At 38.6% G+C, this 15706-nt stretch overlaps 1 protein-coding gene across 1 annotated transcript in view; it reads left to right on the plus strand.

Moving 5' to 3' along the window:
* The window catches only part of LOC129160753 (NLR family CARD domain-containing protein 3), a 272871-nt gene extending 262200 nt beyond the window's left edge, over window positions 1-10671 (plus strand). Inside the window, exons 23-25 of the mRNA XM_070548078.1 lie at window positions 1659-1832; window positions 5985-6158; window positions 6922-10671. Of these exons, the coding sequence (XP_070404179.1) occupies window positions 1659-1832; window positions 5985-6158; window positions 6922-6931 (358 nt within the window). The 3' untranslated portion in view covers window positions 6932-10671. The remainder of the gene's footprint in view (window positions 1-1658; window positions 1833-5984; window positions 6159-6921) is intronic.
* Window positions 10672-15706: the final 5035 nt, after the last annotated feature.

A 15706-nucleotide genomic window follows, 5' to 3' on the forward strand; every position in this document is an offset into this window, starting at 1 on the left:
CGCGCATCTGGGACTCTTAAGGAGCCGTAACAATATCAGCTTGTTCTGCAGGAACCGTTTGCTGTATCAGCTTAGCAGATGCAAAAAGATTTTGACGACGTGTCAAAAGCTTTGATGGTTAAAGAGGGTTTTGCTTCAGCTGGCCGGTCTGAAGCTTTCTCTAGAACTGATGAATCACCAGAGTGATCCAGTTTTAATGTTCTCATGTTATGATTTGTGTAGCCAACCAGAGGTTGACAAGTTTGAGGAATATTACCAAGGCAACACCACCCCGCTTCTCCTCCAGCTTCATTGGCTGCCAGTCAACTTCAGGGTTCATTTCAAGATCCTGGTTCTGGTCTACAGGGCCTTACATGGACAAGCACCATCTTACATTGGTGATCTTCTTAGTCCCTACACCCCCAGCAGGTCCCTGAGGTCCAGTGATCAAAGCCTACTGGTTGTGCAGCACCAGGCTAAAGACCAAAGGTGACAGATCATTTGCTGCTGTGGCCCCCAGACTCTGGAACTCTCTCCCCCTGAGCCTGAGATCAGTGGACTCAGTGGTCTCCTTTAAAAAGCAGCTGAAGACTCACTTGTTCAAGCTGGCTTTTGTATGACCTTCTTCACCACTCTCTCTTTATTCTGCTCTCCCCACCTATTCCACCTTCCTCAGGATCCACTGATTTCCCTCTTTCCTATTCACTCTCTCTTTCTTAACATTTTTTTAAAATCACAATTGCCTATGTTTGCTCATTTTAAATATATTTTTAAAAAATTTCTAAATGCTTTTTTATATTTATACATTTTTTGTTTTTGTAAAGCCCCTCATGATTTTTATCTTGAGAGGCGCTGTAGAAATGATACTTTCTTCTTCTTCAGAAGCACGCCTTCTTTGATCTGGAGGCTCTGATCTGGGGTAAAGGCTGTTTATGTGTCATGGGTTTAACTTTACCTTACTTGTTCTTGTGTGAGTGCAAATGGTGATGACCCTGTCATATTAACATGCTGGAACATATATCAATCTTTCAATGTAATCATAACATAACATTCATTTCAACCTTCGACCATTGAGCACAGATTAATGAAAGCATTTCATTATATTATAATTATTATAAGTAGCAATAAACAAATGTTTATTTAATGATTATTTAACTTATAAGTTTTAGAAGTTCATATTTAATTTAAGAAATCATTCTTTGATTTAGCAACTAATCCGAGCTGCGAGTGTTCCTTATTTGGAGGCATGAAGAGTCCTGTAGGACGATAAGGGAAGCTTGAACCTTGAGGAGAGAACATCATTGTTGACAATTCGTTATCATGTGTTCAGAGCTGCAGAGAGGCTCTGAGCTCCAGCTGATGGGATGAAGGCAGGCTGATTTAAAGGGAACACATGCAGTCTCGTGTCTCCTTTTTGACCAGATGTTGAATGGTCAAACTGTACCTAAAACTGACCATTGCTGGACGTTACACCGTTTTAGAACAAACATAGGTTTCAGTTTCTGCTCGTTAAATCCTTTAAATCATTTTTAACTTAGAAAAATGTTAAACATAATTTGATCGTTTTTGTACTTTTGACCCGATAAACATAATTTATTCCTTTTAAATTATTTAGTTCATGTTTCTGTTTTAACCTGCATCCTGTTGGCTTCAGCTCACTGCTTTTATTCTTTATTCAGGTTGGAGTTCTGCGGCTTGTCTGAGATCAGCTGTTCTTCTCTGGCCTCAGCTCTGAAGTCAAACCCGTCCCATCTGACAGAACTGGACCTGAGCAATAACATCCTGTCTGATTCTGGAGTGAAGGAGCTCTGTGGTTTCTTGGAGAGTCCAGACTGTAGACTGAAGGTTCTGAGGTCAGTTCTCTGCAGCTGTTGGAGGTTTTTCTGTGTTTAACAAACTAAAATCATTCACTCATTCTTCAGAGAAAAGAAATTAGCTCAGTTTGAAACTTTAATTTAAACCGAAAAACTTTTTGGTTGTTTCAAAAGTTTAAATGAGACCATTGTAGGGTTTGGTAAATTGAGTGCTTTAAGAGCTCAATATATATATATTACCTTTACTTGTGACCAATAAGCTGTGATACTCTATCTAAATATAGAATATCAACCTGCTTGGTCCTTATTGTGTTTAATCAGAAGATTCTAGGATTCTTTGTTTATTAAGGGATTGTACACACTTCGTTTTGATTCAGAAAAGAGTCAGGTTTATAAAAGTAAGAATTTATTTTACCAACAATTAAAACATGACAGGTTAACTAACATTTACTGTGATGGATGGAACTAGATGTGATGTATGAAACCTATGTGTGAATGCGATGTTATCAGAACTTCCGTATCTAGGAGAGCCGAGTTCTGGATGTAAAAGAATTTGGTTTGCGTTCAGCTATGAAGTTGATTATTATCAAAAGGCATCAGACGCTGTCTGTGTGTCTACTTCACCCGTTTTCGGAGACCCTCTTGGTGGATCCGAAGGTCAGAGAGGTCGGATGACCTCTGGCACCCAGGTCCAGTAGATTGACCACAGCACCAACTTCTCCAGTCCAGAGATATCTCGAGTCACGACAGATGGATGGAACCGCGCGCCTGGGACTCTTAAGGAGCCGGAAGAATATCAGCTTGTTCTGCAGGAACCGTTTGCTGTATCAGCTTAGCAGGTGCAAAAAGATTTTGACGACGTGTCAAAAGCTTTGATGGTTAAAGAGGGTTTTGCTTCAGATGGCCGGTCTGAAGCTTTCTCTAGAACTGATGAATCACCAGAGTGATCCAGTTTTAATGTTCTCATGTTATGATTTGTGTAGCCAACCAGAGGTTGACAAGTTTGAGGAATATTACCAAGACAACATCAGAAGCACGCCTTCTTTGATCCGGAGGCTCTGATCTGGGGTAAAGGCTATTTATGTGTCATAGGTTTATATATATATTTTTTTCGTTTACTTCATTCAAAATAAAAACAATAAAACATAAACAATAAGAAATACATAACAAAAAATCTAATTTGAACGAAAAGGAGCAGAATGAAGAAAAATGTCTATTAATTTCTGCCCCCTTTTCCAGTAGAAATAATCAGTTTATATATAATTATCATTTGTCAGACACACATACAGATTCATTTAAAACTTTTTCCTGTTCTACATTCCAGTGCGATCATGATCATTGATTTAATTAACATTTTCATAATTATTTCAATTTGGTACATTTTTTGAATATATTAAATGACAGCTTTTTAATTTCCCTTTTAAGGTTATTCCATAATTTAACACCATTTACAGATATATTCCACTCCTTCATTTTAGTTCTAAATCTGGGTTTTGTAAACACATCAGTTTCTTTCAGCATGTAATTACTAGTTCTCTTTTCAAATTTCTCCTGAATGTTTGTTGGCAGAGTACCTAAATTGGCTTTATACATGGTTTGTATGATTTTCCAGTCTTTTAAATCATGAAATTTCAGTAATTTATTTTTAATAAACAATGGGTTCGATGGATCTCTACAGCCACTATAATTGATGATTCTCAGAGCTCTTTTCTGTAAAATAAATAAGGGTTGTGTATAGTTTTTGTATGTTGCTCCCCAGATTTCTACACAATAAGTCAAGTATGGAACAATCAGTGAATTGTACAATGCCAACAAACCAGAATTAGTCAGTAAAAACTTGACTCTATGTAATACTCCTAAGGATTTGACAATTTTACCTTTTATGTAACTAATATGGGATTTCCATGACAAGTCTTCATCAATAAGAACTCCAAGAAATGTAGTTTATTTTACTCTTTGAATTGCAATCCCATCTATTTCCAATGACACATCACTGTTCTTTCTATCATTAAACAGTATAAAATTTGTTTTATTAAGATTCAGTGTCAATCTATTGATATCAAACCAGTTTTTAATTTTAATCAGTTCATCATTTATCACTTTAGCCACCTCCTCAATATTTGATCCTGAGTAAAACAGTGTAGTATCATCTGCAAATAGAATGGTACAGAGTGTCTTAGATACATTTACCAAGTCGTTAATGAACAAAATGAACAGTTTTGGTCCGAGGACTGACCCTTGTGGCACTCCACAACTAATTTCACATAGTTTTGATTTATGGTCCTTTATCTGAACAAACTGTTTCCTTTTTTCTAAATAAGTTTTAAGCCATTGATGAGCCACACCTCTTATTCCAAAGTGATTTAATTTTCGAAGTAACCTTGAGTGATCAATGACGTCAAAAGCTTTTTTCAAATCAATGAAAACACTAATAAAGTCATTTTTATTGTCAATTACTGTTGATATTTTATCCATTAATTCCATTATTGCCATTGCTGTGGAATGTTTAGTTCTAAACCCATATTGTTCATTGTTTAAAATAGTATTTTTTCGATGAATCTATCCAACCTTGATACAAATACTTTTTCCAATATTTAGAAAACTATGGAAGCAGTGACACCGGCCTGTAATTATTGAAACTATGTTTATCACCACTCTTGTACAAAGGAATGACTTTCGCTGTTTTCATTGTGTCAGGAAAATTTCCAGTAGAAAGTGATAGATTACAAATGTAAGTGAATGGTTCAATGACAGATTCTATGAAGGTTTTAACAGTTATCATGTCCAGGTCCTGATAATCGGTTGATCGTTTGTTTCCACAGTTTTTATAATGTTTCGTATGTCTTCTTTATCTACTTTGTCAAGGACAATACTATTGACAGAACTAATCACTGTGGTCAATTTATCTTCTATTACTGGTTTGTTCTCCGTCAAACTCCTACCTACATTTACAAAAAAATCATTAAACTCATCAGTGATTTCTTAATCATCATAAATATCTTTTTTGTCCTTGACAAAGTGATTTGGAATACTGGATTTTGTTTTCTCTCTCTTAGTCACACTGTTTATTATTCCCCAAGTAGCTTTTGTCTTATTTTTATTCTGATTCAATAGATTACCATAATAATCTTTTTTTTTTGCTTCCTAATTATTGTTACCAATTTATTTTACTATTTTTATATCTATCTTCTGCTTCCCTTGTTTGCAATTTAAAAAAAACTCCTATATAAAGTATTCTTTTTTGCACACGCATTCTTTAATCCCTTAGTCATCCAAGGTTGATTTTCCCTTTTACCTGTAGATTTGATTAATTTGCAGTTATCATTATATGACTTCAACAGTATTTTCATGAAGGATGTGTATGCAGCGTTGACATCACTGCCAGAGCCAGAGATTTTCCTTGTTTGAAGTGACCAAATACTTATTTTCCACCCTGATTTACAAATAAATTCTTTAAAAATCCTGCCATGTGAATTCATGGATTTTTTTTTCACATTCTGTCTCTCACAGTTGAAGTGTACCTATGATGTAAATTACTGACCTCTGTCATCATTTTAAGTGGGAGAACTTGCACAATCGGTGGCTGACTAAATACCTTTTTGCCCCACTGTATATTATAATTATTATAAGTAGCAAAAAACAAATGTTTATTTAATGATTATTTAACTTATAAGTTTTAGAAGTTCATATTTAATTTAAGAAATCATTCTTTGATTTAGCAACTAATCCGAGCTGCGAGTGTTCACTTATTTGGAGGCATGAAGAGTCCTGTAGGACGATAAGGGAAGCTTGAACCTTGAGGAGAGAACATTATTGTTGACAATTCGTTATCTTGTGTTCAGAGCTGCAGAGAGGCTCTGAGCTCCAGCTGATGGGATGAAGGCAGGTTGATTTAAAGGGAACACATGCAGTCTCGTGTCTCCTTTTTGACCAGATGTTGAATGGTCAAACTGTACCTAAAACTGACCATTGCTGGACGTTACACCATTTTAGAACAAAAATAGGTTTCAGTTTCTGCTTGTTAAATCCTTTAAATCATTTTTAACTTAGAAAAATGTTAAACATAATTTTATCGTTTTTGTGCTTTTGACATGATAAACATAATGTATTCCTTTTAAATTATTTAGTTCATGTTTCTGTTTTAACCTGCATCCTGTTGGCTTCAGTTTACTGGTTTTATTCTTTATTCAGGTTGAGCAGCTGCAGCTTGTCAGAGATCAGCTTTTCTTTCCTGGTCTCAGCTCTGGAGTCCCACCCGTCCCATCTGACAGAACTGGACCTGAGCTTGAACATCCTGAAGGCTCCAGATGTTAAACAGCTGTTGGATCTAGTGGAGAGTCCAGACTACAACCTGCAGACTCTGAGGTCAGTATCTGGGTGGAGTGAGTCCAGGCTGCTGTCAGAAGGACTGGACTAAACCCAGTTAGGATCAAAGCAAAGATCCAGTGTTTCCAGTAAAGCTGCAGCTTCCCAGTGGCTGCTTTCCTCAGCCCAGCTGTGAGAGGAGAATGGTGACAGGCTTGATGAATCGAGCCAGAAGCTTGTTGTGTTGATGTGAAGACGAGTGTTGTTGTGTTCATGTCTCCAGGAGATGAAGCTGGATTCCAGCTGACAGCCTTCAACATGTATAGAGACAGTGGTCCTCATTCATCAGTGTCTCCATCAGATCTGATCTCATACTGTTTGTTCTCTCATTTCAACAGGAAACAGCTGATCACTTTGATCTTTGTCACAGCTCTGAGATCAGTCTGACTGCAGCCTGTAAATCACTGGCTCTGATTTCAGAAAGCAGGCTTCCATTTTGGAGCCATGTGGTCTTTCTACAGAGCAGAACATCTGCTGGTCAACTCAGCACATCTGTCCAGCTGTCTTTCTGTCATTAGTCTGATCCAGATGTCTTCAGGGACATCATAGAATGCAAAATGTTTCCACTGTGGACTGGAGTCACACCTGCAGAGGAAACACGCTTGATGCTAAAAGTCTCTGCAGGTGTGTGAGCTTCACTCCAACACGTTAACATGAGAGCTGAAAGGAAGCTGCTGCTGATGGAGGATGTGCTGCATCACTGACCGACAGCTGATGGAGAGAGTCTGGAAACATGAAGTCACCTCCTCTCCTCTCTCTACAGGTGGGAGTAATTTTGGTGACCTTTGACCTGGAGAGAAGATGAGCTGAGTCCTGATGATCCTCAGAGGTGGAAGCAGCAGTTTGTGTAGAAAGAGACTCTGACGGGATCATGATGATGAATTATGTCAGGTTTATGCACTTAAGACACCATATAACAACACAACACAAGGAAAGAGACACAAAAGTCAGAATTCTGTTTTAAGCTCGAGAATGGAATAAGGCCACACCAACTCAGTCTCCACTGAGCTGACAGTTCCTCCAAACCATCCTGGCCTTTGGAATCTGAGCACCTCTATTTATTACAAGCTGGGAGCTTCCCTAGTAACATGCCTGAAGAGCTGATCTAAAGTGTAAGGGTTAAAAAGTTTCAAATTAAATTAATGACCATAGATATTAAAGGTCCATATCTAGTATGGACCCCATCTCTGGACACTGGGATATTTAAATCAGAAGATTGGTTCTTTTTATTACAGGGAAATTAAATAAACACTTTGCATTAGAGGTGTGAATCTTCACTTGTCTCCCGATTCGATTCGATTACGATTATTGGGTCAACGATTCAATTCGATTCGATATCCCGATGCATCACGATTATTTCATATTGATTTGTTTTCATCGATAAATAGAAGATGTCAGATAATTGCTTTTTTTTATCTAAAACGTAATTGACACAACCTGCCATCCCTCAAAATCTCTCCATTCACAACAGGTTAGGACAAAACATTTTAAACATTTAAGAAGATTTAACAAAGTAAAACATCTGTTTCCTCGTTCAGCACCACGCCTCAGGCTGAGAAAACACGCTTTGCAAAAACTCACAAAATCTAAAAAAGTACTGAAAACCTACAGGACACATAATGTAATAATAAAATACATAATGGGTTCATATATGAGTGTTAAATGTCTCTGAGCAGCTCTAGAGTCAAATATTTATGCCGCAGTTGAAGGGTGTCAGAAATAACACCAAATGAAATGTTTGACTTAATTTCATTTGAACCCAGTGGTTCATTTCTGAAATGTTGGAGAATGAATCAAGTTCTGTTTGATGCAGAAAATAATAAAACATAAAACTAATTCTACACTTCCAATAATATTTAAGATGTGTGTTTTATTCTTTCTGATAATAACACCAGAAGGCTGTGGGCTGGATTAGGATTAAATTACCCAGCTGATGGATCTATTTCACTAACCAGCTAACTACAAACCTTTCCACTAACCTGTCCTGTGTGACCCTCACCATGTAACCCTCATGTCCATGCTGTCTCTGGAGGAGCAGATAGGAAACGAGACCTCCTGTAACTTAAAATGAACCAAAGCTTCCTCCCAGTTTCTCTTTAAGCTGAATTTAACATCAGTTTATCATCATGAAACTAAAGAATAAAGTGGAACAAGAACTTCTTTCTTCTATTTCTCTCTCCTTTTAACTTCTCCGTGTCCCTAAATAAAAGAGACAGACGATCACGCTGCAGCCGCCATCATTGACCCCGCCCCCTCCCCAAGACCGGATCTCCCTACATTACAACAAGCAGTCTGACTGAGCGCTTCCAGGAGAAATATTTAAATTATGAAAATAATAACGCGTGTTTGGAGCATCGGTTTGGAGGAGCGTCCTCCGATCGTCTCTCTTGTGTGAGCAGACAGTGTCTCTCTCTGTCTCGGTTGCTGATCGAGCGAGCAGAGCGCGCCGCACAACAACCCGCTCAATTAACATAATTCACGGCCCAAATCCAACAGAACCGGTCGGGCTGATTCGGTTCCGGTTCGGTCTCGGTGACAACTCTAGCGCTCAGCCCTGCAGTACCACATTAAGGCGGAGGTAAATGTGGAGGACGCTCACTCTGACAGATTTGGATGCAGCGCTGGTGCCGCCGTTAAAACAACAAAACTACATTCCACTATAATCGATTATGGCGTACTCTTCTACGATGCAGAATCGTTTATGTCCGCATCCCGATGCATCGATTATTTGATTATTTTCCTCAGCTCTACTTTGCATGAACTGAGAGACGAGAGGAGAGAGAGACTTCAAACGTTTAAGAAAATGTATTATCTTAATGATTTTAAACAGTTTAACAGAACTAACTCTCTAATGATGAATGCTCGTGGAATGGAATGTGAGGCGAAGTGTGTGTTGGTGCGATGTCAGTTCAGAACCTTCGTTTTGGAGAAGCGAGTCTGAGTGGGAGATAATGTTTTGCTCCTAACTGATCAACGTTTGAACCGTGGTCATAAACACATGAGATGCCATTTATGTCACTCTACATACCCTTCAGTGAGACTCCCGTACAGATCAGGCTCCCAGGTCCATGGACCCTCCTCTGGTACTGGAGCCGATGAAACTGCGTCGACAGCACGGCAAACCAGTCGTTGGATAGTCTCCAGGTAAAAAAGCAACAGGTGTTTCACAGCGTCAAAAGGAACCCCCCCCCCCCCCCCCCCCTTTGGGTCAGCGGATTCAGCTTTTATTCTGAAGGAACCGTTGTTTTGTTGATAACAACGACAGGATTTCCCAGCTTGGCGGTTCTAGCTTAAAAAGGGGAGTATAGATGGCCGGTCCATACTTCACTTAGCATGCGGTGAACTTCAGGGGATCTCGAGATCTGGCTGAATACTGATCTTAAAATGGCGTTGTGCTGTTTTATTAATCTTGATGTTTATGATTCTGGACGAATCACAGCTGACAGATTAAATAAACACCACAGAGACTCAGCCACGCTTCAGACATGAAGGTTCTGATTGGGTTTGCAACAGGAATGTGTCGTGTGATTACTTACCTTAATGTATCAGCGTGTCTAGTGGCTAGAATAAGTCATTCACTTATTAAAACATATTAAATCATAACATTGTGATTTCACAGATCGGTCACATGGTTTTTATTGACTAACAGTTGATTTGATTAGCTTTTATTGAAAATATAGTTCTTTGGTTTTTTAATATAAGAAAAGAAAGCATCTTCTGTCTTCATCGCTGGAATGTAAACAGTTTAGAAGTGAATGCATGACCTTGAGGCTGTTTCATGCACTCTGGCACTGCGTCAAAGGGACTGTGGAAAAGATGAAATAATCTTGGTTGGAACAGCTCCTTCATCACGTTACAAAAGGGAGGGGAGAAAACACAGCTCTCAGTCTTTAATTGTTAAAAGTTTCAAACAAAGAGCTTTCATTATTTCACAAAGAACTTTCAGTGTCTAATCACACGATGAGTAGCAAGCAGTTGCACGAGTCAGCAATTGACAGATCAGCAGATCTATTCGGGTCATCTTTGGGTCACATTAGGTCAGATTGTAATACCCTTAAAGTCTCATGAGGGAACTTAACAATACAGCAACTGTTTAAGCATCAAATGGTAAAATCATTAAGCATAAAACATGATAAATGAAAACATGAATAATTATAATAAAAGCATAAAGCATGATAAATGAAAACATGAATAATTATTCTGTCAAATAATTTATTTTTCCTCTTTTTTGTATTTTTGAGCAACATTTGCTGATTCTATGTTTTTATCTCCAGAGAAATACTTTAAATGATCAATAATTAAAATTAAAACTTAAACAAAAAACATGTAGAAAAATCAGAACATGTAATCTGAATATGTAAATAAGTCCAACTCAAGACCTTTTTTTCATCCATTTTCTGTTAACTGAATATCTGATGGGAATGTTGTCTTCATCCTTTCTGGAACGCCGGTGCTGAAAAGAATCAAAGTGGAGTTTTTCACTGACACCAATAAACAGGAACAGAAATCATCAGTCTCAATGGGACGTGTGTGTTTGTTCCTCTTTGTTATCGTGTTTGCTGTCAAACAACTTCCAAGCCTGCATCAACACAACAAAACAACAGCTGACAGTCTCATCAACTATCACTGTCTGCTCATATCTGCACAGAACTGATCCAGATGTGTTGAATGGAGCAGATGTGCTGTGGTGACAGTAACAGCTGTGTTCTCTGAACAGACCAGATGAGAAAGTGTTGGAGTTCACTGACACCACCGTCTGCTTCATCAGAGGAAATGATCCTGCCACACAAACCTTTTCTTTGACTGCTTCATTTAAGCAGCTTCACATGACCGCTTCTGATTCAGCATCAGTTAAAGGCTCCTTCCACACATTTGTTTTCATCTTCTTTGATCTCAGCTGTTTCTAGAACTTTAACACCTAGACTTTCACACCTGCTCTCACGTTCTAAGCCACATATACTCCATGAGTGCAGTTGTGGGTTTAAAGGTGAATTTGTAACATAATACCATGTCACAGGTTGATGCAAGGGACCAATCTGAGCACGCATCTGTTACCTGTCGTAAGCTGAAGGTGATGAAATCTGTTGTAACGTGGCCGAGGCCATGTATTTATCGAATGTGCCAACGGTTAACTTTCTGCCAAGACACATCATTTGTCGACCTGGCACCAGGAGGTGGCGATAATATCTCTTAACTTGTCCAGTGTCCTTATCACAAGACACAAGGCACCTCTACAGGAGACGAGACTTTTATCTAAGCCCCTTTTAATAAAGATATAAAATAGTTCTTTACTTAACAGTTTAAGAACAATTAAATTAAACTAAATGTTTTATCTTAAGTGTTTTAATAATGCCTGACTGCATCACAGTGATGAATGAATCAATATAATTGTTTATTCTTGAAATAATGCTTTATTTCAGATATTGAATACACCACATGAGTCTACTTGTTGAATTTATTAATGATTTATTCATCAGTATATTCACACATTAAATGTGGTCCTCCTTGGGCTGCCAGCTTACTGTGGTAGAGGGGTTTGAGTGTCCCAATGATCCTAGGACCTAAGTTGTCTGAGGCTTTATGCCTCTGGTAGGGTCACCCATGGCAATCAGGTCCTAGGTGAGGGATCAGACAAAGAGCAGCCCAAAGACCCCTTATGAGGAAAAATATATATGCAAACAGTGTTCCCTCGCCCGTATGCAGGTCATCACTGTTTTCCTCTGGAGTTCGGGCACATTGGCGAGTGCACGGTGGCCAGGCTTTCACCCATGGAGCCCAGCTGGGCATAACCCGAAGAGGAAACGTGGATCCCCCTTTCCATGGGCTCACCACTCGTGGGAGGTGCCAAAGGAGTCGGGTGCAGTGTGTGACGGATGCTAGCCGAGAGTGGGACCGTAGGGTGTGTTCCAACTACAGGGGGATCACACTTCTGAGCCTCCCTGGTAAGGTCTATTCAGGGGTTCTGGAGAGGAGGGTTCGTTGGATTGTCGAACCTCTGATTCAGGAGGAGCAATGTGGTTTTCGTCCTGCTCGTGGAGCACTGGACCAGCCCTATTTTCTTGGGGGGGGGGGGGGGGGGGGGGTTGGGTCCTGAATGGTGTGTGGTAGTTTGCCCAACCTATCTACATGTGTTTAGTGGATTTGGAGAAGACGTTCGACCATGTTCCACAGGGGGCCCTGTGGAGGGTACTTCAGGAGAATGGGGTACCAGGCCCTCTGATATGGGTCCCTGTATGACCGGTGGCAGAGATTTGTCCACATTGCCGGCAATAAGTCGGGCTCATTCCCAGTGTCAGTTGGATTCTGCCAAGGCTGCCCTTTGTCACCTATTAGTAAGTAAGTAAATTTTATTTATATAGCACTTATCACAGACATAGAATCACAAAGTGCTTCACATAGATCAAAACAAAAAGTCATAAAATCATAATGATCTCAAAACAAATAGATTCACATCAGAAAAAACAGTCATAAACTTTAAAAAAAATCATAAATCTATGAAAGATTACAAACTTGAGGTAAAAAAAAGTAAACAAAAGATTTAGGCAAAGCAGTTTTAAATAAAAGGGTCCAGGCTGTCAATACTACATAAGGATAAAGGAAGATCATTCCAAAGTCAGGGTGCAACAGTCTGGAAGGAGCGATCACCTCGACTTTTATATCTGGTCTTTGGAACCTCTAGAGCACATATGTCAGGGTCAAGGCCCGCAGAGCATTTTTATGTGGCCCGCGAGATAAATATCAAAAATATATTAAAACTGGCCGGCTGGCCGATTTTACCGCAAAGACTTCAACTCCCATGATGTTTTGCGGCGTTAGCGCGGAGCCGACGCGCCCCCTCCTTTGTGTTTTTTCCAGCGTCTGCTGCCGGTGTCTGCAGCTCAGCTGTCTCGGACAATTTACACTCCTCTCACTCAGTGCCGAGTTCACTCAGCTATTTTCTGACATTGAAGCCCAGAAACGGAGATTTTAACTGCTCAGTAATGTGTTCACGACTGAAAGAGAAAGTTTTCCAACTAACGTCCAGAGAGCTGATATAACTCCAGCGAGCAGCGACACGCTCAAACCAGCACGACTCTGGCTGCTGTCGTTGTGTTTCCTCCCCGACACACAACAACGTGGTCAAGCTGCTCAGACATGTTCATCAGCACAAACCTATGTGAGCACCTGTTGTCATCTAATGTTGTCATTATTATGATGAAGATGAACAAAACAACAGGAGTCTCCTCCTCAGATCAACCCCATGATGCAGGTATCTGGCTGGAACAGGTGAGCATCACAGTAAACCAGTGGAGCAAACTGAGCTTTAAATATGTTGGTTTTATGCTCTTTTTCTGCTCCAAACCATGAAAGTTAACAGGTGAGATGTTGCATTTTCATTTAAGATAAAATGATATTTTTATTTTGTTGTTGGCACGTGAGAAAAGATTTAACCTACAGTAAACAGGAAGTGGAAAGGCTGCAGATAGATGAATAGAATAGAAAATCCCTTTATTGTTCCTCAGTGGGGAAAGCTGTCACAGCAGCGATGACACGTATTACAGGAGAAAAAAAGGAGAATAAAAATAAGAAAAATGAATAAACAACAAGAAAACATAAATCCTGAATAGATTTTAAAAATACTGAATACACCACAAGTAATGAATACCACTGATGCATTTTATTTAAAACTGACTTGCTCGTGTGTAATTTGGTTATTCCACATTCAGTGTTAATGCAGAAATATGTTTGTTTCCAAATTTAAAGGTTCAAAATTGCATGTATGTTGATAAAGAAAATGTGCAAATTTGCCGTCACTTTTTCAAAAAATATTAAGTATGAACCCTCGACTCCGTCCCAGAGTTTCATTTTGGCCCTTTGTGAGTTTGAGTTTGACACCCCTGTTCTAGAAGGTTCTGGTGTGTGGACCTGAGGGCTCGGGTTGGAGCATAAGGCTTTAACAGTTCAGTAATATAGGGAGGAGCTTGACCATGTAGAGCATTGAAAGTTATAGTCAGGATTCTAAAATGAACTCTAAAGTTAACGGGTAACCAGTGCAGAGACGTTAGAATAGGAGTGATGTGTGCTCTTTTGTTTGCTCCAGTTAGGAGCCTCGCTGCAGAGTTCTGGACCAACTGAAGGCGGTCAAGGGCTTTTTGTTACTGTAAAACATGTGAAGAGTGTGTTACAGTCATCTAGACGGGAGGAGATAAAGACATGGATAACCATTTCAAGTTCATGTTCATGCATCAGTGTGGGAAGGGTATTACCCACAGTCCATTGCTGCAGGTCAAAAGGCTCAAGTTCCTTTTCTGAAAATATGTATTTTCTAATGAAATTAGTTAATTTTAGGATAATTAATTGATGCTCTAAAACTTTTATGTGCCTTTTTGATTAATGACATAAAAGACAAACACAGAATAGAGGAAACATTTTAATATTTAGCTGTTATGAGATTATCACAAATTTGTTGTCAGATTATTTTAACACATACAGATAATATTTGTCCACAATAATGTTCCAGTTCCTTCTGGTAAACATAGTTAGAGTTAATGATTTCCTCTAATATAAATATTACAAGCAAACCAGAGGTTAGTTAACATTAAAACCATAAGAAACTGTTTGTGTGATAAATGGAAAAAATCAAAACAATTCATCTTAAAACAATGAACTCTTACTAAAAACACTCCAAGTTTTTTTAAATCCAGTTCAAATAGGTTCATGGATAGTTTGGTACGTATAATTAATTCCCTAGGGGAATTTTATTAAATGAAAATATTTTTAAAGTCACATCTAATTTGTATTTTCTGTTGACTTTATGACTTATAAGCAGATGAAATATTCTACTGAGACAAAATATTTCTGAAATATAAATTTTCTAAATTGAAGAACAGAAAAATTGATTAATTCCAAATCACAAGAATTCTCTCAAATCAAATCCCTTTTAGACCTTATAGTTTATTCCTGACCTTAGAAGTGTGAACAACTAAATGAAAGATTCATTAATAAGTTTATTTAAATCACCCTCAGACTCAGTTAAAATACAGGTTCCTGGGAAACTTCATTTTTCTGTCAATAACGCTTTTTATGACCCAAGATGTACATTTAAATACAAAAATCCTCCATTAAACAAAAAGATATAAGAACAAACAAAAGTATGAAGGCAATCCAAAATCTATAATTCACAGCTACACGGCTCAGTTTGAACCCCGGTTTATACACGTGGTTCCTTTATGGCACAAAGAACGGAGGAAACAGCAGGTGAAGTTTCTTCTCAGCTGGTTTGTACCTTCAAAATAAAACTTGTTGGAGAACTTTGTTATGCTTCATCATATTCAGTTCTACAGTGTTGTTAACAAATTAACACCATCATCTAAATGATGAATGTCTTTTATCAAAGCCAAACTAAAAGTTGTTTTTATGTTTGTATTAACTGCTGTTAAGGCTGGAAACAACGTCCCTGATTCATGAGCTCTGATTGGACCACAGCGCTAAAACACATTTTTTTAAAGACTTGCTTGTCTATAAGAAATGTCCCCAACCCTGCATTTGTCGTGGTATGTCCACAAATG

This window comes from Nothobranchius furzeri, chromosome 2 (assembly GCF_043380555.1).
Source record: "Nothobranchius furzeri strain GRZ-AD chromosome 2, NfurGRZ-RIMD1, whole genome shotgun sequence".
Taxonomy (NCBI): Eukaryota; Metazoa; Chordata; class Actinopteri; order Cyprinodontiformes; family Nothobranchiidae; genus Nothobranchius; species Nothobranchius furzeri.